The sequence below is a fragment of the Drosophila mauritiana genome, chromosome 2L, assembly GCF_004382145.1.
Source record: "Drosophila mauritiana strain mau12 chromosome 2L, ASM438214v1, whole genome shotgun sequence".
Taxonomy (NCBI): domain Eukaryota; kingdom Metazoa; phylum Arthropoda; class Insecta; order Diptera; family Drosophilidae; genus Drosophila; species Drosophila mauritiana.
The window spans coordinates 20,546,156-20,573,949 of NC_046667.1; the positions used below are offsets into that span (position 1 = coordinate 20,546,156).

At 42.4% G+C, this 27,794-nt stretch overlaps 9 protein-coding genes across 9 annotated transcripts; 4 read left to right on the forward strand and 5 right to left on the reverse strand.

Annotated features, from left to right (window-relative positions):
* The first annotated feature begins 904 nt into the window (after positions 1-904).
* LOC117150533 lies at positions 905-6,350 on the forward strand. The gene is made up of 9 exons (XM_033317457.1): positions 905-1,200; positions 2,686-2,831; positions 2,890-3,084; positions 3,378-3,469; positions 3,555-3,692; positions 4,285-4,439; positions 4,616-5,282; positions 5,363-5,461; positions 5,517-6,350. Exons 1-9 carry the CDS (start codon positions 1,187-1,189, stop codon positions 6,066-6,068), a joined length of 2,058 nt encoding a protein of 685 aa, XP_033173348.1. The 5' UTR covers positions 905-1,186; the 3' UTR covers positions 6,069-6,350.
* Positions 6,351-6,427: 77 nt separating this feature from the next.
* On the reverse strand, positions 6,428-7,849 carry LOC117150534. The gene is made up of 3 exons (XM_033317458.1): positions 7,515-7,849; positions 7,186-7,454; positions 6,428-7,126 (listed from the first exon to the last, which is right to left on the reverse strand). Exons 1-3 carry the CDS (start codon positions 7,828-7,830, stop codon positions 6,464-6,466), a joined length of 1,248 nt encoding a protein of 415 aa, XP_033173349.1. The 5' UTR covers positions 7,831-7,849; the 3' UTR covers positions 6,428-6,463.
* A 232-nt stretch (positions 7,850-8,081) lies between these two features.
* On the reverse strand, positions 8,082-9,616 carry LOC117147738. Its single transcript, XM_033314740.1, has 3 exons — positions 9,265-9,616; positions 8,936-9,210; positions 8,082-8,881 (listed from the first exon to the last, which is right to left on the reverse strand). The coding sequence occupies exons 1-3, from the start codon at positions 9,614-9,616 to the stop codon at positions 8,228-8,230; spliced, it is 1,281 nt and encodes a 426-aa protein (XP_033170631.1). The 3' UTR covers positions 8,082-8,227.
* A 296-nt stretch (positions 9,617-9,912) lies between these two features.
* LOC117142283 lies at positions 9,913-11,820 on the reverse strand. Its single transcript, XM_033306170.1, has 3 exons — positions 11,548-11,820; positions 10,968-11,106; positions 9,913-10,914 (listed from the first exon to the last, which is right to left on the reverse strand). The coding sequence occupies exons 1-3, from the start codon at positions 11,695-11,697 to the stop codon at positions 10,034-10,036; spliced, it is 1,170 nt and encodes a 389-aa protein (XP_033162061.1). The 5' UTR covers positions 11,698-11,820; the 3' UTR covers positions 9,913-10,033.
* Positions 11,821-12,146: 326 nt separating this feature from the next.
* Positions 12,147-19,690, reverse strand: LOC117138477 (sodium channel protein Nach). The gene is made up of 8 exons (XM_033300644.1): positions 19,613-19,690; positions 13,857-14,331; positions 13,669-13,795; positions 13,321-13,605; positions 13,172-13,259; positions 12,949-13,034; positions 12,404-12,885; positions 12,147-12,346 (listed from the first exon to the last, which is right to left on the reverse strand). The coding sequence occupies exons 2-8, from the start codon at positions 14,017-14,019 to the stop codon at positions 12,195-12,197; spliced, it is 1,383 nt and encodes a 460-aa protein (XP_033156535.1). The 5' UTR covers positions 14,020-14,331; positions 19,613-19,690; the 3' UTR covers positions 12,147-12,194.
* Positions 14,857-16,274, forward strand: LOC117138562. Its single transcript, XM_033300765.1, has one exon. It carries the CDS (start codon positions 14,857-14,859, stop codon positions 16,123-16,125), a length of 1,269 nt encoding a protein of 422 aa, XP_033156656.1. The 3' UTR covers positions 16,126-16,274.
* LOC117138718 lies at positions 16,367-20,285 on the forward strand. The gene is made up of 3 exons (XM_033300966.1): positions 16,367-16,630; positions 19,684-19,912; positions 19,978-20,285. Coding segments are annotated over exons 1-3 (324 nt in total). The 5' UTR covers positions 16,367-16,628; the 3' UTR covers positions 20,071-20,285.
* Positions 20,221-27,792, reverse strand: LOC117138408. The gene is made up of 7 exons (XM_033300532.1): positions 27,525-27,792; positions 27,078-27,461; positions 26,288-26,942; positions 26,045-26,223; positions 24,807-25,981; positions 24,373-24,743; positions 20,221-20,672 (listed from the first exon to the last, which is right to left on the reverse strand). Exons 1-7 carry the CDS (start codon positions 27,614-27,616, stop codon positions 20,313-20,315), a joined length of 3,216 nt encoding a protein of 1,071 aa, XP_033156423.1. The 5' UTR covers positions 27,617-27,792; the 3' UTR covers positions 20,221-20,312.
* LOC117138878 lies at positions 22,185-24,248 on the forward strand. Its single transcript, XM_033300977.1, has 2 exons — positions 22,185-22,562; positions 23,906-24,248. The coding sequence occupies exons 1-2, from the start codon at positions 22,473-22,475 to the stop codon at positions 24,047-24,049; spliced, it is 234 nt and encodes a 77-aa protein (XP_033156868.1). The 5' UTR covers positions 22,185-22,472; the 3' UTR covers positions 24,050-24,248.
* Positions 27,793-27,794: the final 2 nt, after the last annotated feature.

A 27,794-nucleotide genomic window follows, 5' to 3' on the forward strand; every position in this document is an offset into this window, starting at 1 on the left:
GCACTTTGTGAAAATAATTTTGACCATGACTGTAGGTGTAAAAAGAATATTTAACGTGCTAAACATTTGAAAATGTGGCTACCATTTGTTACTGTTGTTTTTCATACTTATGTGGTTATGGTGTACTTCCTTAATTTCGTTTTTATTCCTAATCTAAACTAGACATCTTGATGATATTTATATTATGTGACCTTAAATGCTGTATGTTGGTTTTAAGTTTTTGTTGCCGGAAAGAAAAAAGATTTAAGTCGAGGAGTGTGACTTTTAAAATCACTTGCAGTATTGTTATTCCGAGAATACTTTGCTTTATCAAAACTGTACATTTAAATGCGATGCAGTCTTTTTGAATTTATTGGAGAAGTCGAAAACATAATTATAAAAAGTTGTCTAGACAGTAGAATTCAAAGAAATATAACCAGATTTTCTAGCTTCATCGAGTTGCAAAAGATATTCTAATATTAGCTTAGGCGCCATATTTATCAATACGAAGTAGGAATGCGATTTATTAGCTTTAGTTTAAGTGTTCCTTGTATATACATTTCTTTCGTGTTAAGGAAATCAGTATATTTATAGGCGGAGCTGCAGTAAATTCAAAAATAAAGTGCATTAGCTGTGCAAAACGATTGCACTTGTGCAGCTCTTTCGAGTACCAAATGCAGAGACCCTCCGCATTTTCCACCCCACCCAACCCACTTTCCCATTTCCCATTTTCCCACCAAAGAGCAGAAGGCAGTCCAACCAACTGTAAACGTAAACAACGTCCACTGCGCAGGACAGTTTTGAAGTGAATCCGAATCTTTATCCGATTCCGAATACGGTGGACAGCTGTGCGTCGGAATCGGGCGAAAGCTGCTTGGGCGGCGGAGGAAAAGCTTCAAGTGAACATTCAGTGGATTGCGGCCAATTAAAGCGAGCGGTTGCGCGTTACCTGTGCACTTCCTCCATAATTTACCAGGTTACGTGTCAAGAGCAGAAGTTACCTCTCAAGCGTGTTGGCTAATTAAGGGCCAAAGATCAAGTGCTGAAGTGTTGGAGTATCTAATAAAAATTCAAATAAAAAGATCACTACGAAATGGCAGTCCCTGTTGGCCAAGTTCTGCCACAAGACGAGCAGCGAATCACATTTTGAACCTGGCCGATTGCCAGCTGAGTGAAAACCACAGTAACCTTAGCTACAACAACGACAATGTCGAGTGGCAGGTAGGACTCTCTAGCCCACATCCATTCATATCATATATACATTTGGCCTATACTCGACAGACATTTCGACCATATCTGGCAGTTGTTATGGCTGATATTTGTCATGTAATCAATAAATTGATTTTTGATTGCCATGTGTGTTGTGTGGGTACTCTTCCTCGTTCTTGGTCTCCTCGTTTTTGTTGTTCTATTGTCTTCCGACTAGTATTTGCTTTCCTTTTGTTCTTCCTCTGGCGGCGTCGCACTGACTGGCTGTTTTGCTGCAATTTACCTTGGCCCATTCAAGTGCCCGACCACTGTGCGTATACTTGATATATTCAAGCTGTGCAGGAATTCTAATTCTATGACGATACGGAGACAAACAGAGACACAAGGCAAAGGAAAAACATCTTGTATATTTAGTTATGTATTCAAATATCAGTGTTAGGGGCTCAACAAGTTCAATAAGAACGAATAAGTGTGCCGCTGGGTCAAAGATTCGTTCGGAAAATGTGGAAAATTAGATTCTTGAAAAAGTGTCCCCCACTATTATTCCACTCCCAGCTCAGCAAGGCCGAAGCTAGAAACCTGAGAGCCAACCAGCTGGTGGCCATGTAATTAGGATAATCGAGCTGCTTAAAATATGCACACAGAGTACACATAATTGCAAGCAGCAGAAAATTGGCCAGGGAAAGGGGGGAAAATGGAAGCTTCAATACCAATGGCGTAAGGGGATATCCCCAAAAAACAGGCTATGACTCATGGCATCTGAGAGGAGGCAAAGCCACCAGAGCAAACAGGCGCGATCTCCTTTCACCACTTTCCCAGTTTGCTCCTACACTGCAACCACAAATAATCGAAAATCGCTTCATGAAATGTTTATTTAAATTTGTACTGGGAAAATGTATTATTTTTTAATTTTTATTATTAATTTCCCATTAAAATTGATAACAATGATTTTGAAAAAGTATTTCCTTACGAAAGAATTTTTTTGTGGTGTAATCCCTCCCAATGTCAGATTGGCGCCAAAAACTACGAGGCAAAAACTGTATTTGTCCCTCCACAGAAGTCATATCCTGTCAAAGGTGACTGAGTCCTTAGTTCCTTAGCAAGTAATATCAGTCGAAAAGTTAGGTCGACCCATATTCATTTTTGCCAGTAAATTGAAGCCAATGGTATTTTTATGGGCCGTGCGAACTTTGACCTAAAAATAATGTTTTTTGCATGATTAATCCCTTCAATTAAAAGTTAGCGTGCAATTAAGTCTTTATAAATGCTCAGATATGGTTCTGAATAAAAACGTCATTAAAAGACTTCCAAAACCACTTGGTATTCTGACCGCATATATATTTAATTACACACATCTTTTCGCTACGATTCTTAAGCCACCATAAAAGAATAAGGAAATGAGCAGTCCAATTTGCACAATTTTGTATTCATTACGCCAGTTCCTCCTAGGCAATTTAATTTAACTTGCCCCGTGCGTCCTTTGAATTATCCTTGCAGCCTGCTGGACGTGCTCTGCAGCGGGAGTGGCGCCCGGTTGGCCCTCGGAGCGTCGGTAATCTCCTATCTGATTGTCTACAACGAGGCTTCCGCTCCCAGCCTGCTGGTTGGCGTTGTCTTGGCCACCATTTATGGTGCAATGGCAGGTGGGAGTCAAGTGGAATACTTGTGAATATTCCAAAGTAAGTTAATATTTTGTTCCAGCCCGATGCAAAACTAGCCTCCGCAGCCTGCAAATGCCGTATGTGCGGGCCACAAATAAATTTGACTTCAGCTGTTTGTTTCTGGCCATCTGGCTAGATGCTCTGGCCACCGTGTGTGCCTGCGCTGCCCTGGCGAGGACGCTCAGTGCCTGCTTGGACGCCATGACCGGGGGTCTGGCCAGGATTCTCATATTGGGTGAGTGGTAACAGATGCTTGTCAATAAAGTAGCACAATACAATCAAGAAATAACAGAGCCATTAAACATGAAATACTAGCTAATTAGCAAAATATTTATACATATAAATAAAGCCACACCTCTATTCGAAATAATTAAGTACCGTATGGTACAGTCTTAATTGTAATATTAAATATATATTTTTTTATATTTATATTTATATTAATTACCATATCAATTTGGAACATATGTATGCTCAATATTTTGGCGGGAACTGTGCTGACCGACCTGTTCTTATGTTGCCTACTTTCAGGCCGCAATGCACCCGCGAATGAGCCGTGGCCGGATGTTCTTGGCGTGTCGGTTGTCTTCCTCGTCACTGGGATGTTCATGCTGGGCCTGGAGGTGGGTACTCCTCCGAATTCGAAACCCAGTCCAAATCCAAATCCACTCCCTTATCGCGACACTCATTGCATTTGCGTATTCACAGCACTCGAGGGCCTTCAGCCTCATCCTGACTCTTGGCATGTTTGGCTTGAACGCCATTTTAAGCGCCGTCGGCTGGTGGCGGGGCGACATGTTGGCCTGGTCTGCGGATAGCTACTTCCAGCCCGATGGCATTAGCAGTGTAAGTGGCCGTAGACGTTAGACCCCATACCAACTGGAACTTCGATATTGGGTCAGTGCACTGTGCCAGTCTGAGCTTTGTTTTTCTTTTTGTTTGGCGGGTTCCCATTCCTGTGTGCTGAGTACCATCGATTTTCGCTGTCGTGACCGGGAACATTTGCGTGACCGCAGCTGAGTCCACAGGATACGGGCTTTTGATTATGACACGTACTGCTGCGTTTCGTTTTTGTTTTTTGGCCCCCTTTCACTGGTATTCATTCGCGGCAAGCCGCCAGTCAGACAGCAAAAACATGGAAAATTTCTAGCCGCTTAGTTTGCCGCAATTGGTAATACTCTAAGATCGTAATAAAAGAGCTTTGATTTAAATGCAACATAATATATATTTTTTTTAATTCCTCCGGCTAGTAATTTCGATAATATTGGTGCCTTTAATCAAATGAATTAAAAATGATCGAAAAATATTTATCACTCTGTTTCATAGAGAAGTCAATTTATACACTAGCAAACAACATTGGTGGGGCAAGTCTGTTATGAGCTTTGTTGCTATTTGCTAATTTATCCGGCTGATAACTGGTTAAAACCACCACCCTCAGGTCTTCCTGGCCACTGCCCTGCTCACCTACTCCTTCCCCGGCGATTGGCCCCAACAACTTCGAAGTGGACGATTCACGGCGACCCTAATTACGGGATTGGTCAGTACATCGCTGCTGCTGACGGCCATTTGTCTGTCCACGGTGGTGCATTACAGGTGAGTCTGACAATGCGATAATAATGGAAAAAGAGCATGTACAACTGTTATCAGTTACTGTTCAAGTGTTTTTTGAACTTGTAATAGAGATATCCTTTATGATAATGTTTACTTAAGCCAATAGCGTGGCTTGACATATGAAAACTTTTCAAAACCTTATATATGTGTGCTTTCAGATCTCAGGAGGACTATGTAGCCGTGCCCTTGTTCAACATTCTAGATGAAAACGGCTTCCATAAGTTGGTTCCTGCCTCGGCTTGCATGTTGCTTTTGACGAGTTCGGCGGCATTTCTGGAGCTCTTTCCGGAACTATATGGTATTGTTGTGCGACTGGCCACCTCGGAGTGGAGAATACTGTCCAAGCAGATCAGCTATGAGAGCTCGGAGAGTGGTAACCCCGTGCTGGCTGTGTTCATCGCCGGCAGCATGTGTGCCATGTTGGCCTTCGCCTGTCCACTGCAGCATCTCAGTTACACATTAGCCGCTGGCCACATGGGTGGGGTGTTCCTGCGGGCCCTTTACCTCCTATATATCCCATACAGACCCAAGTATATGGCGCCCAGCAGCGAGTCTTCACTGTCGTACAGTCGCCTATCCACAGCACCGATTGCCAAGAGCAGCAGCTACAGCAGTGCCGCAACTTCCAGTTCTAGTCGCTTAAAGAGAAGTCTCTGGAAGATCGGTCTGCCCAAGCACAGTAACCTAAAAAAGCCGAAGACCAAGCCCCGGAACAAACAAGAGCTGGAAAAGGAGTGGCTGCTCCTGGGCGAACCCACCTCGCCGTGTCCGCAACGAGAGGGCAGGGATGTGGAGTCCACCATTCTTTCCGATGGCGAGCCACCGGTAAGTGCTTTCTGTGATTAATTAAATTTATTAAGGGTAACTTGAAATTAAAAATTCATATTCTGACATTTTGCATGAAGCCATCTGACTTTGAGTACCCAGATAAATTTGACAAAAGTGACTCGGACACCTCCACCGACATTGATGCCATTGTGGATGAGTATCGTGAGAAGATTAAGGTAAGAGCTCTCCATGAATATAGACACTAAATTTAAACATCCTCTAACTCTCCAGGTAACCACCGCCGGACCTTTGGAGCGCAGTGTGCGAGTGCCAACGGTGAGTTCCTGGCGCGTGACCATTTTCGCCATTGTGGTGATTGGATTGGGCATTGCCCTATGCATTGCCGGGCTCATGATGCACTGGGCTCCAGCAGCGTTGACCGGAGGAATTGGAGTTCTTATCGTGACCATCATGATGGGTTTTATACCCAAATACACGGGCAGTGTGATCAACGTGAGTCCCGTGATCTGTGGAATGTCGCTGCTGATGGGCGTGATCCTGTTCAGTGGTTGTGCTATCCATTCCTGGCCGGGATTGCTCATCTGGCTGATGGCAGGGCTCGTTCTGGTGATCAGATGCGATAAATACTGTTGCAATTGTTTTGAGCACACCACCATAATGAGTGCCCAGCTGATACCTAGTGTCTCGGGAAAGAGCAACGTGGGGTCCGCGTCGGGATCGGCATCAAACTTAGCAGGTCCCTCCACCAGCATCCGGATACCCAGACCGCCCAAGGGAATGGGCGTAGTCGGCTTGCCACAGCGCATCAACGAGCACAGATGACAGTCGGAGTCCTCGGAGGAGGAAGGCGAAGACCTGTTCCACGAGGACTTCAATGTACGCGACTTTGACGAGGAGGATGACGAAGATTGCTGGACTGATTAGCTTGCGCCTCTAAAAATCCACTTAGGAAACTATTTGATTGCTATGCGGATCCCCAGGACGATTCAGCTTCGAGCCACATATGCCTGAAATTTTCTAGCTAGCTAAATTGATTGTCGAAATTTACTTATGTATTTACAAATACCTAGCTAGGCGATTCTCTGTACAACTAAGTTCAGAATAAATGAAATTTTTCAAAAAGAAAATGCATAATTAATCCTTACATTATTTTACATTGTATGAGTTTCGTGGCCTTTTGGAATTAGCAATGAGCTGCATAGAATGTTATCTACCATCTAAGTATATAAATTCTCATTCTCCATGAGGTAATCCACCAGTTCCCTGATAGGCGTCATAATGGTCTCCTCGTAACCAGGTTGAATCTCGATTACCCTGAGTAATAATTCACTCCGATCGCTGTTGAGGTAATAGTCAAACTTCTCCGGTTCTTCGGATCGTAATCTATTTGAAATACAGGGTGACATTTTGGTCTGAGGCTCGGTGAGAGCCCATATAACAAGGGCAGCCAATCGCGTTCTTTGGCACTCTTTTCTAAAGCTATTTTCTGTTATGAGATTCTTGTTCAAGCCCAGACGACCCAGGTGATGCTGTAAATTCTTATAATAGTGCTCGAGACACTCATCATAAATCGCCCTTCTGACTTCAGCGGGGGCTACAATGTAGAGTAGGAATAAAACATCTAAGGTGGGAGAACAGTACTGGGTGAGTTGAAAATCAACAATGCAGCAGGCATTGGGTAATACTGAAGATTTGTTGTTGAAATGGTACAGAATATTACGATCCCAAGTGTCCCGATGGCAGAGTACATTTCTTATAGTCTTCGAGGGAGCGACCAGTTCTTCAGCTTTGGTTAGAAGATTGTAGAGTTTATCTTGAATAAAGAGCTGAGCTTTCATTGTCTGAAAATGCGGATTACGTGCCGCTAAAAAAACAATTGCCTTTGGAATTTAGAAAGTGTAACAATTCAGTTTTCATATTTCGTAACCCATCTACCAACCTTAAGTCCAGTTATGTACCACGAGTTATTTGCATCCAAATGTAACTCAATGAGCACATGTTTGTAACTTTCGTAAATCTTTACATTTTCCTTTTCTTCCCAAGCAATACTAGCTGCATGTAATTCAGATAGGTGTTCCAAAACGATCTTATAATGATCTAAGGTATAGTATTCATTGGCTCTAAGATGTCTGTAGTCCTGGGTAAGATCTTCTAACACTAGGATATCATTCCGACTGTAGTAACATTTTGGATAAAGCTTCTTAGTGGCTAAAAAATGTACGCAAATTTCTTTCTAGAAACATATATTTTGATTTTTAATAGACTCACCATATTTTTGAATCTTAGGTAATAACTGGCTATATAGAGCAGACTCCTTTTGAAAGACTCCCTTGCGTTCGCATTCCTCTCTTTGTGGTTCATTTTTGCGGGGCAGGCTTTTAATAAAATAGTTAAGGAAATATTTTTTCTTGTCACCTTTAACCTCCGCTTCCAAATGCAATTTGTAGTATTCTCCCATATATCCCATGAGATCCTTGGAGCCTGCATCCACCTGTGAGTTTATAAGTATCACATTGTGTTCTTCGACAACTGAAAGAGTTCTCTGAGCTATCAGAAGGCATTCCTCTGAACTTAGTAAATCCATATTTGGAGTAAAAAGTCTATGTTATCCGCTACGCTTCTAGATTCAAACTAAAATACCTTCAGCAACCATTCCTTAAAGATATATCTTTAAGATTGTGGGGGATAAGATAGCACTAGTTATCTTAACAGAAAATAAATTAGATAGATTTCTTCCTCCAACTAGGGTAATGACCTACAAAAGCAATTGTACAAGTATTTTTTCGCTTTTGTAAACTATACAAAAGTCTACGTTTATGAGTCTATAGCCTTAAGAACAAATATCTTTGAACGTGAGCGATAAGATAATCGCAAAAGATTACAAAAGTGATGGGTAAACAGATAGCACAGCTGCAACTTATAGGATTCCGATTGTTACCAGGGGGACAGAAGATGATAGCACGTGGGACAGTGTCGTTTAATCAGTTTAGTTTATGATATGTCAGTGCCAGTAAGTCACCCACACACTCGTACATATAATCTGCAAACTCCGGATGATCTTTCATCAAACGGAGAACATCTGCATTCCGATCCACATTGCAAAAGCGATGGAAGTCCTCCGGGTGTTCATCCTTTAGGTTTTTCAGATAATTATCGGGCAGGCGGAGTACGGTAGCGGCTATGCAATTGTAAGTGGCTCCAAATAAAGAAAAGTCCCGGAGAGACTGCTCAAACTCCTGTTTACTCAATTGCTCTTGATTAGGATCGACACCCATTTCTCCGAATTCCTCAGCCAATGCGTCGTAGTACGTCTTGATTAGACTGCCCATCATCTTCTTTCGACTAGAGGGTTCCAGATTAAGATAAGTAACCAAGTGAAAATCCATGGCAGGCGGGCTATATCGACACAGTTGGAAGTCCACCAGGATGGATCTCTCTTCGTGGGGCTTCTCCTTGTGGTAGAACACATTCGCATTCCATGCATCACGATGAACAAAGACATTCCTATGAACTGGCGATGGATTCACCATGCAGTAAACCTTGTCCAGACATCTAGGCAGCTCCTGTGTTATATACTCCTGCGCCTCGGGACTATCCAGGACATCAGGATGGGTGGCAGCCACTGCTAAGACAGCCTGAGTAGATCAACATGTTGAAACGTAAACTATACAAAAGATGATGGTACATACTTTTAGGCCCGTGGTATACCATTCAACTTCCGGATCAACAGACACTTCCTTTAGCCACTTTTTGAACTCAACGCCAATGGTTTTTCCCCGCTGCTTTTCGTAGGCAATACTACTGGCGTGCAAGGTAGCCAAGGACTTCAGAATGGGTCCCATCTGATTCTCATTTAGGAATCGAGTTCCCGGGGGCAGTGCCACATATCCCATGTCCTCTACATTTTGCATTACGAACAGATCCTTCCGGGTGAAATAGCACTTGGCACTCCACACATGTTTAGCTGGCATAGGGTATATGTTAAGACTTGGCCCGCATAGGAAAAACGAAAACTTACAAAATTTCTTCAGCTCGTTTAGCAAATCGTAGAGCTTTATCTCCTTTTTAATGAGACCCATTTTTTCCATATAGAATTCCATATTCGCATTGTGGAATATCACCGACTTGACAAACAGTCGAGAGGTTTGTACATCTTTCTGATCCTCCAACTGGTACTGGAGGTACAAGTGAAAGTATTCACCCAAGAAACCAGTGTGTTCCGTGGCGGGCACTATATCAAAATTGAGTAGGACACCCTGCTCGTTCTTATCGGCCAATAAATTTGCTAAAATCTTGTTACACTCTTCTGAAGTAAACAATTCTGTGCGGTTTTCTCGCGTGAACACGGGGCTATATGGTTCCGTACTCATTTTTAACAATTGAGCGATTTCGATTGAACTGCTCCCGAGTTAATGTTGTACTGGTTTCATTTTCATTTGGCTTTGCAAGCTTAAGAGTAGCAACTTACTCTACAACAATGGGGCTTATATGACTTGGAAAACAAAACATACGAGAGAAAACCATATTATTTCATATTGCAATTAAAACATATTGAATTATTCAATATATGTGATTAAAACAGGTACATTTGGGTGGTTGACTCTTTTTAATACCAAAACTATTTTAAGATTTCCTGGCGTGTGCACGCCTCATAAATAAAAGAGTATTTAAGATTCGGTGACAGGTTTTATTTGTCCTATTTTTTACAATAACGTGTTATCACCTTAGCGAACAGCTAGTGAAACTCTCTTTCTTATCAGCAGTATCAGCACTATAACGAGACTTCCTCACATGTTCGCCCTGGCCAAGGCCATTTCCATGACATCCACACGGCACTCCTCCATATAGGCAGCGAATTCTGGGCTTGTTTTCATGTAAGAGAGGATAACCTTACTGCGGTCCACATACTTAAAATCGTTGGTTACGAAGTCGGTGGGGACCTTTTCGACCGTAGCAGCTACCGCTCTGTAGACCACTCCGAATAACCGAAACTCTTCGTAGGATTCCAGCAGCTCTGACTTGCAGATCGCCAGTTCCTCAAGGCCCAATTCCAAGAGGTTCTGCAGCAAATATGTGTGGTACAAGTCAATGCCCTTCTTCTCCATTTGCGTGCGCTTGCTTGAGCTTAAATTCATGTAAAGGCAAAAATTGAGGTCGGATGCTGGGGGAGCGTAACGGCAAGTCTGAAAATCAATCAGTAAAGCCGGCCCAGAATTTTCCGGGGGAAAGAAAATGTTACCAGCCCAAAGATCTCGATGGCACAGGACATTCCTGTATTTTTTCGAAGGTGCCGCTTGCTCGTAGATTCTCCCCATTATGCCCATGAGCTTGTCATCGATGAAAGATTGCTCCCTATTTCCCTGATACCTGTCAAGACTTCGAACGACAGCTAGAACAGCCGAGAGTCCTGTAGTGAACCAGGCAATTTCAGAGTCTACGGTGATCTCTAACAAGTTATCACCGTAGCTGTGACCGATATTGGTTTTTGTCTGATGTTCGTAGACCAAGCTGGCAGAATGAAATGCGGCAACTGATTTAATTAATGGTTTCATGAAGTTTTCATTAAGTTCTGCGGATCCAGCTGCTGTGAAACCCTTTAGCTTAATGTTCTCCAGTACCATTAGGTCTTTTCGGCTGTAAACGCAATCTGGACTCCACTTTACGTTGGCTAGAAAGGCGTTCGTCAATAATTTAAGTTTATATATATCTGAACTTACTTACAAAGAGCTTGCAGTTTTTTTATGAGAGTGTCGTAGAGCCAGGACTCCTTTTGGAAAATACTTTTTTTGGCCAATTCCGCACTTTGCTGGGGCATAGCCTTTACAAAGAATTCCATTTCCTTAATGATTTCTTCTTCCTCCTAAAAGTAGGCAAACGTATATTGTCGATGTAAGTTACCTTCCACATGGAAAACCCTACGGCTATCTTCAGATTTTACCATTGGTGATTGCTTTATGAATGTCAAATAAATAATTAACAAGTATACTGTAATATGCAAGGCATCGATTGCGAACTGATAGTCATGGTTTTGGTTCACTTCTCACTCCTTATAATTTATTTTATTTAAGTCTTATCTAATCTAAAATGTTAAAATTATTAGAACAAATCCGTTTAGGGCTTCTCACTTCAATAACTAACCCAATAAACATAATTAACAAAAACGACCACCACTAGAAGTTTTAATCTTTCACTATCATTTACGGTCGACACACTTTCCCATTTTATATCTCCATGGAGGCTAGCATTGTATATCAAATCAAGAGATAAAACACTGACTTTGTAGTGTCAAGATCACACTTACATGGCAATATCTTAGCGTCAGTGCGTAGTAATCCCCCAGGTAACCGATCGCACTGAGATCCCTGACCAAATGGTAGTCCAACAGCTTGACTCTAACGGCACTTCCTTGTGCATTTTCCAATATTTTTTGACACTCTCGGTAAGAAAGCATTATGTTGCGTATACGTAATGTGGGCGTATTACGTATACGTTAGATTAAACTGTCGCTCTCTTCGTTCTAGAAAGCTAGTGGGCTGAGGCGACTTTTCCGACGATTTCCACTCAGCCAGGTATAGCTGGCCGTGCACAACTGAGCAGAAATAGAATTTCGCTCAGTTTTTATTTTCTCACGGTAACATCTGTCGAATGATCAGCTGTTCAGCCTCAAATGTAGTTGAAATGAAGTAAAGTGTAAGTATTATCTGAGCGATAAGATTATGGCTGTGTTTTTCGATACAAAATTATCATTTAGAGAAATTCTATAGTTCATTGCAATTAAGGTCATAACATTGAAAGAGAAACATATGTTTGCTGCTCTTTAAAGGGCAAATAAACAAATATCTTAAGCCTTTGAGAACTGTTTATCTTCTCCAATGTGGTTTTAGATTAGTTTCTCATTTATTAGATTAATAAGGATTAAGGTACAATAAGTGAATACCAAATGTGTGATCATTGAAATCTCTTGGGTATAATCAATCGCTTTAGTCGACGTTTCTCGTTAATATACGTGGTATAGGGACGTATAGTGATGTAGTAAAATATCTCCACAAAGCTGAGAAGACTGGCGCCCACAAACAAGCCAGTAGTGCCGCCAATGGACACTAAAAAGGATGTTTAGCTTGTGTATAATTCAATAATACATACATTAATTCACTTACCTACTAAATCCAGCTTGCCACGCACTAAATTTCTTTTATACCGTTCCGTGGGCAATTCTATGAGGCCAACTTCGATTCTGGAGATGGCGTTCTGACTGCCAGCCATATTTTCTTTGCTGTCGTACACCGTAGTGATATCCACTTCCGTACAAGAGGGCAGGCAATCACAGACCAGACCCTTTCTACCGCGGAGCTTCGACCATTTTGCGATTATCACCGAGAGGTCCTCGTAGTTGCGATTGAGGCACTCCAGACCCTCCATGTTGCACAGCTGCCAATCGGGCGAGTTCGGGGACAGGTGACTGGAGCAGTTGCACAACTCCATCTGCCGATCCTTCCGACACTGGACCGTGCAGGCACTGTAGCTATAGAACTTGTGCACATCCAGGATGTTCTCGTCGGCGAAACGGCAATTCCTCTGATGCACGCTGGTCTGGCGGATCTCTTCATCGTTCTCAATGTCGCGCTTAGAGATGTAGCGCCTAAAAAATAAAACTCTGCCCCACTGAATACTTATGTTAACTACTTGTACGTCATCTACCTACACAAAGGAGATATATGGTCCGACAACTAGGAAATCCGTTTTAGGGGTGACCAGGGTGGGAACTTCTTCGGTGCCGAGTATAAAGACCTTTCAGAAGAGAAACCAGTGATGAATTCACACTTTGATAAGGTGAGCTAATGTGAGCATTTAAGTCTTTAAAGCACACCTTTAGGTGCAATAAGTAATATATCTGCTTAAAGCTGTTTATTTCTAATCAACTTTACCGTGGCCTCAGTGTGCAATTCCATTTTTAAGGCGCCCGGTCCACTATCACGATTCGAATACATATTTAGCTTGGGCATTTTGGGTTTCCTAAAAGTGTAAAACGGTCAATCAAAGCTGTAATCATTCAACTGATTTATTCCAGACGAACCCAGCTTGCATTGAATTAATGGCGTAGCAAATTCCCAGCTCAGTTTCCATGCGATGAAAGTACTTGCAGCACTCAAATGGTTTATTATTCCACTCGCAATTGCTGATTGAGTCCGCACAACTGCTCCTAACTAATTCGGCGTAATATGAGAAATTGGAGTAGAAACATGAGGCAGTCACCTCCTCGCCACTGCATTCGTGGACTGTGTGGTAGGATTCACCGCGGAAGAAGGCAATCTCGCTGAGAACCTCCTCCAAAGTAAAGTCGTGATCAGCGCCCCACAGTCTGAAATATATTTTATTATACCTTCATCACAGTAATAGCAATTTTTTTCGAAGTTACACTTACTGCTCAGCCACCTCTTGAATGCGATCCATATTCTTCGATTCGCAGACTATTATGGCAGGAAAATTTGTATTCCAATCGCGAAACGAACTCTCCACAACGAAACTGATGGCATTGTTCTCGAAGGCACCTAAAGATAATACAAGTATTTGTTCAAGATCCGAGATATGGCCGTGTCTCCGGTCACTTACTCAACGAGGCTTTAATAAGCAACCAAGAGGCGTACCAAGAAGCAACGAGACAAATGACCCAAAATATCCTCTCTATCCAACTGGCATCCTTGTCTACTATGAACCGGGCTCCATGCAAAGTGGAGTTCTTAAGATACTCCTCTATAATTCGGCTAAATCTCATGGCGATGGTGTCCCTTTGAAGTTCGGTCGATTAGTGTTTATTTCGAAACTATTTCCGAAACTTTACCCCTCATTAATGAGCATAATCGATTGCTCACTTGATTCCCTCAGCTGTTGATTTTCCCAGACTTCAAACACGCAAGTGTCCAGGAATTAAATCAACATTTGCCCAGGCGGATTAAACACTGTTTGCCCCACACAAATAACGCCCCAAGTCACAGTTTATTTGATAAACTTACCAAATCAGCTCTATAAGTTATAACTCCCATAAACTCGAGCAATTTGTCGACAACTGGGAAGTGACGTCGGCTGGCTTAGAAATAATTATCAAGTTTAATAATCAAGTTTAAAAAAATTTTAAACAAAAAGTGTTCATACAAATGTAAGTTGTTATTGGTTTAAAAAAAATTAACAATCTTAATTACATGAAGATATATACATATCTTGAAATTTGCAAACACACACAGGCAAACCTATTATCTTTAGTATAAACAGAATCTCTAAATAATTTTACACACCAAAATGAGAAATGCAATCTGAACTTGCTTAAGAGAACAACTTAGTTACATATTTTCACGAAATACCTTTTGGTTCCATCAGCTAAGCACTTGTTCGCCTCACCACCAGAAGCTGACCCCTAATTCCTCGATCCCCAGTCTAGGCCAAAAGCAAACACCCCCACTTGAATTTCAGCTAACGCTTCCAGAGGTTAGATTGCACATACTTCTATATTTGCTGACTTTATCTTGGGACGGTTTACAGCAGTAAAGATTATACCCGCACAGTGCGGATATAAAAGGTTAATGCCACCCTCGGAAGTCCAACAGGTGACTTCGAGATGGCGACTGCTTTGGAACTGAGTCCAACCGAGATTCGCGGCCTGTGCCAGCGGTACTTTTATCAAGATGCTTCCAATTCGGATACGGGATTCGATATAATCAACTATACTCTAAAGCCCACCTCGGATGCTCCAGCCGGATACTTGGGCAGCCACCTCTACCTGCACGTCTTCCTGAAGCTTCACAATTCCGAGGAGGTCCGGCAGCTCACATTCTTCTCGAAGTCGGCGCCCGTTGGTAATGAGTCGCGAATGGAATACCTAGAGGATTTTGGAGTGTTCCAAAAGGAAATCGCTGTCTACCAGAACGTTCTACCCGATCTTCACAAGGCCTGTGCAGAAGTGGCGCCGAAGTGCTATTACGCGGACAAGAATCTGCTGATCTTTGAGAACCTCGCAGATCAGGGCTATCGAATGGGTGCTGGGCGGGATGGTCTGCTGACCTATGAGCAGCTCCATTGCTGTCTAAAAACCTTGGCCGCCATGCATGCGGGTTCCATAATCCAGGAACAGAGAACGGGACAAAAAATAGCACAGTCTCATCCCAAATCGGTGGTGGAGAATGCCTATCCCAGTGATGTTTCGCCGGAACATCTGAGGATGGTTAACTTTCAAAATGCTTGTCTGGTGCTCAAGGAGTTCATCAAACTGATACCCAAATATCAGTCCAAGTTGGATTACGTATTGGAAAACTTTACAGAAAAGATGTCCTTTATTTTTGAGGCTGTCAAGACCTCGGATGTGTACCAGAATACCTTACTCCATGGCGATTTGTGGGCCAATAATATAATGTTCCAGTATGGCAGATATGGGGAGGTTCCACTGCAGTGCCGCCTTGTGGACTTCCAGTTGGCCAGATATGCCCCACCTGTCCTCGATGTCCTGACCGTTCTCACCATTCCCACTTCAAAAGAGTTCAGGGACGCCCATCTCAGTGAGCTTCTGGCGGAATACTACCGATTCATGACCGAGTTTCTCAAGCGTGCTGACCTGGATATAGCGCGTTTTATTCCAGAACAGAGTTTCTATGAATCCGTGCAGAAGTTTCGAAGTGTTGGCCTGATCGAAAGCTGTTTGTTCTGTCACCTGGTTATTCTACCACCTCAGTGCACCCAGAAACTGACCAGTTCAGTGGATGGCTTTAACGACTTTTTCAGTAATAAACGCATTGAGATTTGCCTGGAGGCCTTCAACACGGATGAGTTGTACAGAAGTCGGCTGGTCGACATGATTGAAGACTTTGTAGATCAATTTGTTATAAATGTTTAGAACGGAATGGCTGAGTTGTACAGGAGTCGTTTGGTGAACACGATTCAAGATTTTGTAGATAAGTTTCCATTATCGTACCATATACTGTGACTAAAGTATGCATACGTTCTTTTTACAAATAAAAATGAAAGTGAATTTTCGTGTTTAACTAAACAGTTATTTATTTTCAAAACTTTAATTATAGGCCTGCACTATTTGAAAGCGAATCCCTCAACCCCTGCTTACTTAGCTTTTCCCATGCTTCGTTGAGTTTCCGTTTCGTTTTCGTTTGGCCTCTCATTTTCAGTTTCAAAAACTTTCAAGTTGTGTCCAAAACCTGCCAGACGATCTGCGGCTTCGGCCAGTCTCTGATTGTTGGTTAACTCGAATTCAAATTCAGTTGCCAATTGGCCGCGTTCAAGTCAACAAGTGTCTTTTCGGCTCTTCGAATATCAGAACGGGCTCTAGATCCTTCGAATCAAAATTAATTTAATTAATTAATTGAATTTTAACAAACTTACAAAATGTGAGTTAAACTCGGTGCTTGTTTAATTGGATGAATATGGTCTATTCCATTAAATGTGTTCTTTATAGTGTATCAATGTGATAAAAAATAAACGAAAGTTACATCAAATATTTTTTGCATTATTCTTTCCTGCAATTGGACTGTATCACACGGAAAAGCTATTTACATAATTTTGAGATCTTAAAAAATATTTCATAATTTTACCGCATCATTATTTAAAAATTTGATGTGCTTGTCACCCAAAGGGGCAAGAAAACTGACACAAACTGTCCGCAGCCCAACAGAAATTATAAGCAAAAAAACACATAAACAACTTGACCTATCACAAGAGCAAAAGCAACTACAACAATGACTGACAAGCATAAAATGTAAAAAATACCCAAAGACGGGAGTACTCAACACATAATTTAGTTTAACGGTCACGTTTTTTTAACAAATGCACAAAAATGTCTAAGAAAAAAGCGTTGCTAAAAACCAAACCGAATTCATGAAGACCAGCCATAATAATAAACCTTAAAATAATAATAACAATAATGCAATGCCCAAAAAACTGTTACGATTGTCATGCTGTGTGGTGCCTTCAATTAACCCGCGCGAAGACCCAAAACAAATGCCAAATGTCTAACCCACTTACGCCATTTGGCTAATAAATATGATCCACAACGAGCGCATATCAATATTGACCACATACGTTGCACGGGGGCGTGGCAGTTGGGAGGCGTGGATGTGTCGAGGGGCAGAAAGGGGAGTTGCGTTTTGGCTGTGCATACGTGATCACAAAACCTGACACAGTATTTTTAGTACCGATTGTTATGAAATTAGTAACTGGGCTTCATTGAATACCAATATCATTTAACTATCATATATTCGACTGATTTTGTACAGTCCATAAGCAGTAATTTTACAAAACTAACCAATAAAGATGTCTAAGTACGTCTTTATCTTGGTAAGGCACTCTAAACTAGTGACTTTATTGGCAAAACCCTTTTCGAAATATTACGAGGAACGACGTGTAGTACAAGAGGTTTAATTAAAAACATAATGGGAAAACGAAGTGGACATAAACTAGGGAAACGCCATCCTCGGCGATGGCAACCTTGAAGCGGCATAAAAAGTGCACACTTTCGAAAATTAACTACTACTTGCTTCAGTTGCCGGCTAACTTGTAATGAGATGAGCGTCCATGGAACATGGCTTTGATCATGTGTCCCATTTCTTGGGTCCCACCACCAGTTTCGCATCAAGGTTCCTGTGACCTTTCACCCATTAACTTAACCTATTTCTGAGACCCGGTTTCTTGATCCCACTGAATAAGTAAGGTCCAAGAGAATTCTACCAGATGCGTGGAGCATATTTCCTCATCGTATGCAAAATAGTATAAACAAATTTGTGGACGTTGTGGCACAACAATGATACACAATACGTCAATCTTTGTCAATTAACCACATGACCCAAATTGGGAATGCTGGAATGGAATGGAGGGAGGTGCGCACTACATCTATATCTGTATATATCTTATACATACATATGGCTGTGAAGAGCGAAAACTGCAGCGAAGCGGCGCTGACGCCAATTGGATTCCATTGACCTAATCAGACCCAACAACAAGCCTCGTAGTTGCAGATCGCAAGTCAGTAGCCGGGGTCCCAGCTTGGTATACAAAATAACCACGAAAACCTGAAAATGCCAACACATTTTGGACTGCTACTGGGAAGGCTGCGCTCTTTTCGCATTCGCAAAACGCCAGAATTGCATAAGATGGCCGGTAAAACGGCTTGGATAGCAACCGCAGCCGAAGTGCAGCCAACAAGTCAGGGGACATCACTTGGGTGTGCTCACAGGGGCGCTGAAATAGGGGGATCCCCAGGAGGGTGGCTCACTGAACTGAAATGGCTGGGTCGAAGAGAACAGGGTGGTGTTATTTCCGTAAAGAAGGCTATTCCTAATGGGTCTTTCCTTAAGAACTCAAATGAATTTGAAAATTAACCCAAGAAAGGCAAGCATTTTCTCTGTCCCTACCCGAATGAAGAAATTATCCTTGAATCCTTTGTGCATTTTTTTGAAAATTCTTTCGAACGCTTGGAAGGCAACCCAACTTTGAGTTGCATCATAAAATCGTATACCCATAAACCACAATTAATAAAATTCTCATTATCAAGCCAGGCTTTGGCGATCTCTTCGCCTTGCAAAGTGCCATGAACCACCGACAAGCCATGAGTTGGCAGCTTGACCGAAGGGCGGCCATGTAAGCCGGACTTTTAGTTTAGCCAACTGCGAAAGCGCTTGTGCCGCAAGTGGCAATATCAAGTCCAAACTTACATAATCGGCCAGAAACGAGCGGCGGCGGTCGCCACTGCCGGTTATCCAATTAAAAGCAAAGATCAGGGATCTTTTTGCAGCCATGACGCTGGAAAATGCAAGTATTTCTGCGGCATAGTTTTTCTCCCCGCAGCACGCGACATCTAGGAAATGGCAGACACATGACAACTGAGTTTTGCCACGGCAGACAAATAGAAACTCCCAGTGGAGCCAGTACTCGTGGCCGCCAGAGAAATAATAGTAAACCTATTAAATTATGAATGGATTTTTAAAAAATTAATCTAATCAAAGACTTTGCGTACACAGATACTACATACGCACTCATTGATACTACATATATTATTAATACCACATTCAAAAACAATACATTTGCATAATGCGAATGTACATAGTGTATAAAATAGCGCTATACAGAGCCACACAAATTGATTGCCTACACAGATTATTGGTTCGTCGTACGGGCGTATGACTGTGATATGTGTAAAGCCCCGTCAGCTGACTTGGCCAACAAGTTGTCCCGCTCCAGAGAGTGAAAAGCGGTCATTTAGGCGTGGACTGGATGCGGGACTGTGGATGGGGGGCTATGCGTGTGTGTGCGTGACAGGCGGAAACGTGTAGTATTATATGCACGGCACAATTATGTAATGATCATCATGATAGTACCTTAAGCCGAGCAAGTGCAGTCCGTCAGTCAGCCGAACTCAACGAGGCGTGATCTTCTCCTCCCATTCAAGGTGCCTTCTGCCCGGTCGCTTCATCTGGTCAGCTTTCATTGTGACGATGGTGGGTCTATCCGCAACGATCGAAGCCAGACCCCAGAGGAATCTGCAGCACATTGCCGTGGTGGAGAATGCCGCCTGGGAAAAGACACTTCCGCAGCAGTTCCAGAACCCCTTCTACAATACCCCAAGGGTGAGGGATGCCCTGGCCAGATCCAGTTGGTTTGGACCCGGCGAGGAGGTGGTGAGTGTCAAATGTGATTAGCTTATTCTGATTCTCCTTAAAATATCCTCCTCATTTTCCTTTAGGTTTATGACCGCCAGGCTGAAAAAATTCCTCGCATGGAAATCTACAATGTGCTGTCTCATGCTGGTTTGATACCACGCCGGCGTTTTCTTTAAATTATGAATATTCAACACTGCATATCTGTTGTAAAATTATGAAAATAAAAGTCAGTCATTAGTTTAGGAAAAATCATCGGTGTGATTATGTGGTGGTATGTGGAGCAGAATTAGCAATTACATTCCGAAAAAATTCAAGTAAAAAACAGATTTTTGTAATAAAACTTGTATTATCTCGCTGTCTTATACAAAAATAGAAGAATTAATAATTGATTAGGAACAACTAAATGATTTGTTTACGTTCAAATCCTCAGTTTCGTCCTTAGCGCCGTGATGGTCCTTAATCGATTATCAAGGCCCTGCAGGTCAGTTTCTCCCTCAAGCGGCAGGTCCACCAGCTTTTCATTTTGCTCCAGTAGCGTTTTCCGGGTGTCCAGCGTGCTCCTTGCCTCCTCACCCAGCTCCTCGTCCTCGTGCTCCCCATCACTGTCCCGGTGCCCCACTCCATTGCCATTGACGGTTACCCCATTGGTCAAGGCGGCATCACTCGCGGCAGATGATGAGTGCCTCGAGGTGGAGTCCGCCGGAATAAGCAGCGATTTCACGAATTCGCCACAAATCAGGCTCATGGCAGGCATCGTGTGGGCGGAAAGATTGACAAACTGTAACACAAAATAAACCATTAATTGACATTGACCTTGCTGAAGTTCAAAAACTGTGTTACTAGTGGCTGTGCTGCTGTAAAAGTAGCTTGAAAAAATATAAAGTTTGATAAGATTATACATCAAACTAGGTAGCATGCTCAAAAAGTGCAGTGCTCTTTTAACGATTGTGCATTTATTATTGACCTCATGTAGTTGAGAACTCAATCAATGTTAGTTTACCTCTTGTAGAGCACTATCACGACTGTCCGTAGCTTTTAATAAGCCGAAGAACCAACACTATCAAGTCTGTACGTAAAACTTGATTTTTTTGGGTGTCGAGATTGTGGTTCAAGTTCACGTGATTATTGTTCGGCTTTCTGTTTTGTCATTGCTGAGCGTCTTTAAAATGTGCCGAGTGATATGTGTCTATTAACCTTCGCGCAAGCGCTTGTCGCCTGTGGATATCTTTGATCCATTTCAGTGCAAACCAAACAAAATTGGCAAAAACAATCCAAGTGCACACATGTCTGTCAATTTGTTAAGTGGCAAGTTGCAAAATATTATTGTTTTTTCCAGGAAGACACTCATTGATGACTCAAAGCGATAAGCCTGAGTTTAGTTCAGCTTCAGGAACCGACTAAAACTGGTATAAATCCTCGAAGAAATACGGTAATTGGCGAAAGTAATTAAGGCAAGTAGAATATTGCTCGTAGTAACAGTGACGTGAAAATTTACGACGCCGAACAAAGCGATCTTAATTATTGGCACAGCGCAATCGAGTGCTATTGGGGAAAACTAAAGTGTCACAAGCACGCAATGGAAAATTCTCGCAACAAGCTTCAATGGTAAGTATAAGAGAAGGGGAAGAGGCGGTGGGCTTAATTCATGGCACAATGGTTTAGAAATTAGGAACAATAAATAAGAATAAGAAATAAATGTACGAAACATATATAGAATACACGAATCCTTAATTCTTATTTGGTAAGTGCACAATTATAACATTGTATTATTTCAGCACACTTTCAAATCAAAAACTTTTCTAAAACACTTTTCTAAAATCAGAAAAAAATCAGTTTTAATTTTTTAGTTTTACTTAGCTACGCTAGTTATAATTTTTATTTCTAAAAGCATTTGTTCTCCGTAAGGTATAAAATATATTTTGATTTTTTTAGCTATGCGAAAAAAATGTATACCAGATTTGAAAAGGAAAACTTATTCTACTTAAAGTGGGAAAACTATTCATTTTAATCTACTGTTTTATGTCTTTGGTTTCAGCTCTCCGTCCCACTGTGCAGCGGTGGGCGGCGGTGCGTTTGCACCAGCCCCTCGTTGCCCATTCACAATGGGAGCACTGGCAAGTGCACAAGTCATCGGGGCAAAGAGCACAAAAGAGCGAGCTTGACTCGACTCACAGTAATAATAACAAAACTAAGAATTCGGAGAGCGGACGAGGCCGAAGCCCGTGCCGAAGCCGAAGTGGATGTCCGGAGCCGAAGTGCCGTGCTGCGAGTATAAATTGCCGAGAGCCGCAGCGACAGCTCAACACTTTGCCGTTGTGCTCCGCAGCAACAACCGTTAGCCGGAAAGAAGAGAGCCGGAAGCGCGTGCCGCTAAAGTTTACGGAAATAAAGGCGGACAAAGGTTCATCCTCGCCTGCAACTGACAAAGTGCCAGAATCCAGATTAAACGATTTACGAGCGACTAAAAAAAAGGAACAACATCTCGGGCGGTGCAGTGTGCAGTGCAAAGGCATTGTAGAACTCTAAAAACACATCTCCTCCGCACCCGCATCCGGAAACGGATTGGGAAAATCGGAAAATGTGGCCCAACTTTGTAGCTGTCGTTTCCCTACTGTGCCTTGCATTCTTCGCTTGGGCAAAAGCTGGACCTGTGCCAATTGTGAATGAGGTGAGCGGACGACAAGGGGCCGATGGGGCACGGCGAAAACGGAGTAGTACAGCAGGGGGCACGAATTTGGGGCAATGACTTTACTCGCGTTCCAAAATAAAATGGATGCCAGCTGCACTTTGCAGGAAGTGCAAACTCGCTAATTAAAAGTGGGCGTCGAATACCGCGAGAAAAACAAAGAGCAGAGTGCACTCTTAATTAAAAGATTGCTTTTGAACTAAAACAGCGTGGGGAACATATCCACAATAAAAAAATATTATAAAGCAAGTCAAGGTTCAGCAACTCATAAATAATTTACGTAACATCTGCCACACATTTCGGTTTTATGACTAAGGCAATATAATAAATACAAGCCGTGAAACACCTACTTCAAAGCTAAACCCTTGCATTTCAAAATAATTACAAGATTAAAAACCCGAAACTGCAACCGTGGGAAATGATCATGACGTAAACCCGATTTCAGAATATTTTCTGCTACAAAAGAAAATAAATATAATGGCATTTAATATCATGGGCCATCATCAATCTATCTAAAAAAATGTTCTTGTATGACATCTGGAAAACTTGCCAGCATATTAGTCATTGGGGTGTCTGGTTGTAAAGGATAACAACCATGATTTTCGTGTCCGTTTGTAGCGTGTGTAATTAATTTTAAGTGCTACATACATATAGGAGAGAAGACTTTTTCTTTTTAAGACTCAACGAGACAGCCGTTTATATAATATTCCATATGAAACCGATCCCTTATCAATTCCCATGAAGACTTGACCCTTGATGGAATAAACAAAGTAATTAATGTATTATAAAAATAACAACTGATTACTTCAATGATCTTTGGAAGGACTACCCCAAATTCGAGGAGTCAAGTTCAGCTGAGTGTTCGAATACTAATCAATATTTTTGGCTAATCATTGTCTCAGAATTCTGGGTATCATGCAATAGAACGTCTAATGTGAAGATCACCTCCGGGAGATCTTTTCAAAAACACTAACCGCAAGAGCTTAAATCGCATATTGTTCAGTTGCTAGGCTGCTTCAACTGACTCGATTTACACAATACACAATTGAAAGGCGGTTCCAAAAATAAAACGCGCTTCGAGAAAACTACGTTATAAATCTCAATGGAAATTATTTAAATTGAGTAGAAAGAACGCTGTTTTGGCGCAGATAACAAAACACAAAAGAAAACTCGTGGCGAAACAATTTGACGTCATAGTGGGGGAAAACAACATGTAAATGACACAAAACCTTTTCCGCTATTGGTTTTCATAATATTATACCGCTCTTTAAAATACAATATTTGCCTAGATTAACTATATTTTCCCCATATAACGACTCTTCCAGCACCAACAATTGATGCCGAAAGTGCCTCAATGGCACTGCCTGCGCTACTTTAAGCATGATGTCCTGATGATGCGTCGCTGTCGCCACTTGCGAGTCCCTACAGCGCCACGACTGGGCGATGTCCTCAAGCGAAAGAAGAAATAGTATAAGGCCCACAGACAATCGTCCACAATACTCAAAACGACTGAACCAGAAGATCAATTAAAAGAACATTTTTTAAAGGATTTCTAACCAGACCAAAGCTAAATCAAATATATACTACCAAATATACAATTTCTGTAACTAATAATAAGTCTAACCAATTGTACTTCATAGTTAAGTAAGATATCAATAAAACGACTAAGAAAACTTATTAATGTTTATAAAATTGCAAATTTGACTGGGGAGAAGGAAGCAAACAATGAGGATAATAAAAATGTAAGTATACTGAACTACGGCATTGTAGGCATTTTAAAATTTAAACTTACCGCGTTAACGGCACTGTGTTCTTCCCGTCCCACGATCAGTGGTCCGTTTTTCTCCAAGGTTTCACCTGAAGCCTGCTGCGGCTTGATCACATGGATTCCGAAAGTCGCGTGCTTCAAAATAATGTCTGTGGCGGCGGGCTGAGAAAAACTGATCGGTGTAGGCGCATCATCCGATGGACTCTGACCCGGTAGCGCCAGGTACGCGATCTCCTGCGAGTGGGTCAGCATTAGCAGCGTTGACTGCGCCTGCCAGTCGATATTAATAGAGCTCTGCCTGGGCTGTCTCCTGGGCAACCAGGCCAAACCATGTGTTTTGGGTAGATTACTGCGCTGATAGAGGGGCAGCGGAACATTTGGCTGAAACACATGCACTGAAGGATTAAAAGTAATGGAAATTAATTAAAAACCAAAAGAATTTAAGATATTAAACTTACACTCATCGTTTTTAGTAATTACAGCCATTAAGTTGGTGAGCGGATCAAAGGCCAGCTGACTAACGGATAGTTTTAAGCCCGCCTGCAATCGCAGCGTTAGCAAATTCCATATGAGCACCCTAGATTCAGTGCACACCGCCACCAGATGAGCCTGATCCCCGGCTCCGAATTGCACATGTGAAATCTGCGCCAGCCCCTGCAAGGGAGCCGCGATAGCAGGGATTTTCTTGGCTTTAATGTTGGTTTTACTGCTGTCATTCAGTTTAAATTTGCCCGTTTTTTCCTTTTTCGGCTTACTACTCTCATCCAGCTTTAGGACACTGAACAGGTTCATAACATCTTGTGGCACCAGGTTCTCGAATTTCTGCCGACGATTGTTCACATGACTTAGTCGCTGCTTAGCTTTGTAGCGATGTCGCGTGTGCAGGCGATGCAGTCGGAACTCCAATTTCCGAAGCCTCACCTTCGTGGCTTGTGGAATCACAGCTCTTTGCTGGAGATGCTGGAACAACCTTTGCCGATGAGCCAATGGGACAGAACATTGAACTCCAAAGCGACGCAGCAGTTGCAATTTTTGATGCAAGCCGAGTTCCGGCATTTTCATTATGTACTTAAATACCGTCTCCTTGGTGGTATTGTCTGGTTGACTCACAAGCTTGGCTTTGACAGGAGGACCTACTATCAAATCCTTTGCCTGCTGTATTAAATTTTCATCATTACTATTTAGCAGAGTCTTTAGCAGAGTCCACAACTGCTGCCTTTGCTGGGTAAATTCTTTCCTCGCACCATTAAGTGGAGTTTGGGCCAATCTCAGTTGAGCTTTGGATATAACACCATCTAGGCCGGGAGGACAACTGAGGGTTTGGAGGGGAAGCCGTGGATTCCTTGCATCATAGAGTACCAAAGTGTTGCCATAACCCACGGCCAACAGAGAACCATCCTGGGAAAAACACAAGGAACCAATCGGAAGGTTTCGATAACTAGTCTGCGCCAGGCAACTCCACATCGTTCCGCGCTTATAAATGTTTTCTGAATCCGTAATGCCCCATACTTTAACCACGTTGTCTTCGCCAGCGGTGGCACAACGCAAATTATCCACTTGGAACTGATTCGAAAAGATTATTGCCTTAAAACCATTTTCATGTGGTAGTTCAATTTCCGTATTCAGAATGTAACTGCAAAAAAAATATAAATTTATTGTTTGTTATTGATCTAAATGAATTGTCAGCTTTAGTTACCTCTGTAGCCTTTCATTATAATTCCAGAATTTCAAGCGGACTTCCGCCAAGTTCACGAGATCATTGTACACCTCTCCGGTAGCCATCCAATTGATATTAAAAGCTGCTCGTGTAATACGCGTATTGTAGATAATGTGATTTGCCTCCTCATTATGAACATTAGTATCTACCACGCGAAGCTATGAAGAAAAATATACAATATTTAATTATAAAACTAATGCATGGAACTTAATAAGCACTCACATTGTACAGCAAACTCTTGGTGTAAGCCGAATAAAACTGTAAATGTCCTGATCGGCCATTCAGTACCAGAGTATTGGTCCTCGGATTTAAACGTAGTCCCAAAGGAAACTTACTTTGTCCCGTCTTATCCTTGGTCTCGTATGTAAAATGCTGAACAGTGGATTTAATTATGCTATCACTGCCACTAATCAGCTGAATGGCATTGTCCTCTGTGCAAACCAATACATTCTCGTTGTCATTGCTGACCACAATATGACGGATCACACTGGAAATTCTGGGCAGATACGTGCGATAGCCAGGCGAGGTCACAGTCCACTTGACCAGGACGCACTCATGACCACCGCTGTAGATGCTCACGCCAGATGGCGAAAAGGCTAGACTGGTTACCTCCGTGTGATGCCAGTGAAATAGCGTGTTGGTCATCGAGTCTTTCTTCTCGAAATCCCGCCACACAAAGATCTGCCCCTCGGAATCGGCGGTTGCTGCCACCATTTCGCAGGGACTCATCTTCACACAGGTAATAGTATGTTGCTTGGCGCTCTTGTAACGGCAAAATGTCCAGGTCTCATAGTTGACGAAATATATGTAGAAGCCCTGAGCCAGTATAATGTACTTGAACTGTCCTTTTCCCACGTCTACGAGCGGAACGCGAAGCCTGAGAAATATGAAGTATATAAGACATGTCCGATTTTCCAATATTTTAGCAAGTTTAGCAAGATTATTAGCAATGCTTTTTGATGCCTTAAGAAAAGACAGCATTTGAAAAAGAAAACCAAAATTGGAAACTTACTTCAGCTTCAATCCGCAGTTGACATCGATCTTTTCACCAGTGCTCGTGTTAACAACAAACCATTTGACCTGTTCACCAGCCTTCCCCTTCGCGGTGACAAAGGCGCAGGCTGTGTCGCCACCTTTGTAGAGATCCATAAGGTGGCAGGTTAAAATAGTATTTCCAGGACCCAGCGTCAAGGGCACAGTTTTTTTCAGCACACCAGCTCGCCAGTTCCAACGGACCAGCTCTCCGGTACTCGTACACCCTATCAGCAGATCTGGCTGCTTCAGATCCAATTCCAAACTGATCAGCGGCGCCGTGGCATCATCCAGGACTCGGGTAAGTTCGCCCGTACTGGTGGCATAGACCTGCACTTTTGTCAGACACCGCACGAACATAAATCTGTGGAACAGGAATCAGAGTGTTACATACTTAGTACTATATAGTATTAGCTTGAATAATAACCTTCCATCGGGCGAGAATACAGGCGCATGTTCCACAATGTTACCGCCAGTCAGAAACTGCAGCTCTAAACGGTCCTCGTCGTCGAAATTCATGATCTTGCAGTCGAGCACTCGATGCTCTCGTAATCCTTGGTGCTTCGGCACTGTCTGTGGGCAGCAGTTTCTCTAGACTAACGCTTTTTTAACCACTTTCCGTGGGTTATTTTACCAGCAAAATTAAATCACATCAATGCACGTGTAGCTCAGTGTGCCCACACATTGGGCGCCAAGG

Excerpts from the sequence above, each read along its gene's own strand:
- LOC117150533 (XM_033317457.1), top strand. Across the intron at positions 2,832-2,889 it reads CATTTATGGTGCAATGGCAG|CCCGATGCAAAACTAGCCTC; the intron begins GTGGGAGTCAAG and ends ATTTTGTTCCAG. Across the intron at positions 5,462-5,516 it reads AGTATCGTGAGAAGATTAAG|GTAACCACCGCCGGACCTTT; the intron begins GTAAGAGCTCTC and ends CTAACTCTCCAG.
- LOC117150534 (XM_033317458.1), bottom strand. The coding sequence starts at position 7,830 with ATGGATTTACTAAGTTCAGAGGAATGCCTTCTGATAGCTCAGAGAACT. Across the intron at positions 7,455-7,514 it reads ACCTAAGATTCAAAAATATG|CCACTAAGAAGCTTTATCCA; the intron begins GTGAGTCTATTA and ends TACATTTTTTAG. Across the intron at positions 7,127-7,185 it reads GGTACATAACTGGACTTAAG|GCAATTGTTTTTTTAGCGGC; the intron begins GTTGGTAGATGG and ends TAAATTCCAAAG.
- LOC117147738 (XM_033314740.1), bottom strand. The coding sequence starts at position 9,616 with ATGAGTACGGAACCATATAGCCCCGTGTTCACGCGAGAAAACCGCACA. Across the intron at positions 9,211-9,264 it reads AAACGAGCTGAAGAAATTTT|CTAAACATGTGTGGAGTGCC; the intron begins GTAAGTTTTCGT and ends ACCCTATGCCAG. Across the intron at positions 8,882-8,935 it reads GGTATACCACGGGCCTAAAA|GCTGTCTTAGCAGTGGCTGC; the intron begins GTATGTACCATC and ends TGATCTACTCAG.
- LOC117142283 (XM_033306170.1), bottom strand. The coding sequence starts at position 11,697 with ATGCTTTCTTACCGAGAGTGTCAAAAAATATTGGAAAATGCACAAGGA. Across the intron at positions 11,107-11,547 it reads TGACGCTAAGATATTGCCAT|GAGGAAGAAGAAATCATTAA; the intron begins GTAAGTGTGATC and ends GCCTACTTTTAG. Across the intron at positions 10,915-10,967 it reads AAAAAAACTGCAAGCTCTTT|CCAACGTAAAGTGGAGTCCA; the intron begins GTAAGTAAGTTC and ends ACGCCTTTCTAG.
- LOC117138477 (XM_033300644.1), bottom strand. The coding sequence starts at position 14,019 with ATGAGATTTAGCCGAATTATAGAGGAGTATCTTAAGAACTCCACTTTG. Across the intron at positions 13,606-13,668 it reads ATTCAAGAGGTGGCTGAGCA|ACTGTGGGGCGCTGATCACG; the intron begins GTAAGTGTAACT and ends AATATATTTCAG. Across the intron at positions 13,035-13,171 it reads AATTGCACACTGAGGCCACG|GTCTTTATACTCGGCACCGA; the intron begins GTAAAGTTGATT and ends CTCTTCTGAAAG.
- LOC117138562 (XM_033300765.1), top strand. The coding sequence starts at position 14,857 with ATGGCGACTGCTTTGGAACTGAGTCCAACCGAGATTCGCGGCCTGTGC.
- LOC117138718 (XM_033300966.1), top strand. Across the intron at positions 19,913-19,977 it reads TTGGACCCGGCGAGGAGGTG|GTTTATGACCGCCAGGCTGA; the intron begins GTGAGTGTCAAA and ends ATTTTCCTTTAG.
- LOC117138878 (XM_033300977.1), top strand. The coding sequence starts at position 22,473 with ATGTGGCCCAACTTTGTAGCTGTCGTTTCCCTACTGTGCCTTGCATTC. Across the intron at positions 22,563-23,905 it reads CTGTGCCAATTGTGAATGAG|CACCAACAATTGATGCCGAA; the intron begins GTGAGCGGACGA and ends CGACTCTTCCAG.
- LOC117138408 (XM_033300532.1), bottom strand. The coding sequence starts at position 27,616 with ATGAATTTCGACGACGAGGACCGTTTAGAGCTGCAGTTTCTGACTGGC. Across the intron at positions 26,224-26,287 it reads CCAAGAGTTTGCTGTACAAT|CTTCGCGTGGTAGATACTAA; the intron begins GTGAGTGCTTAT and ends TTTTCTTCATAG. Across the intron at positions 20,673-24,372 it reads AACACAGTGCCGTTAACGCG|TTTGTCAATCTTTCCGCCCA; the intron begins GTAAGTTTAAAT and ends TTTGTGTTACAG.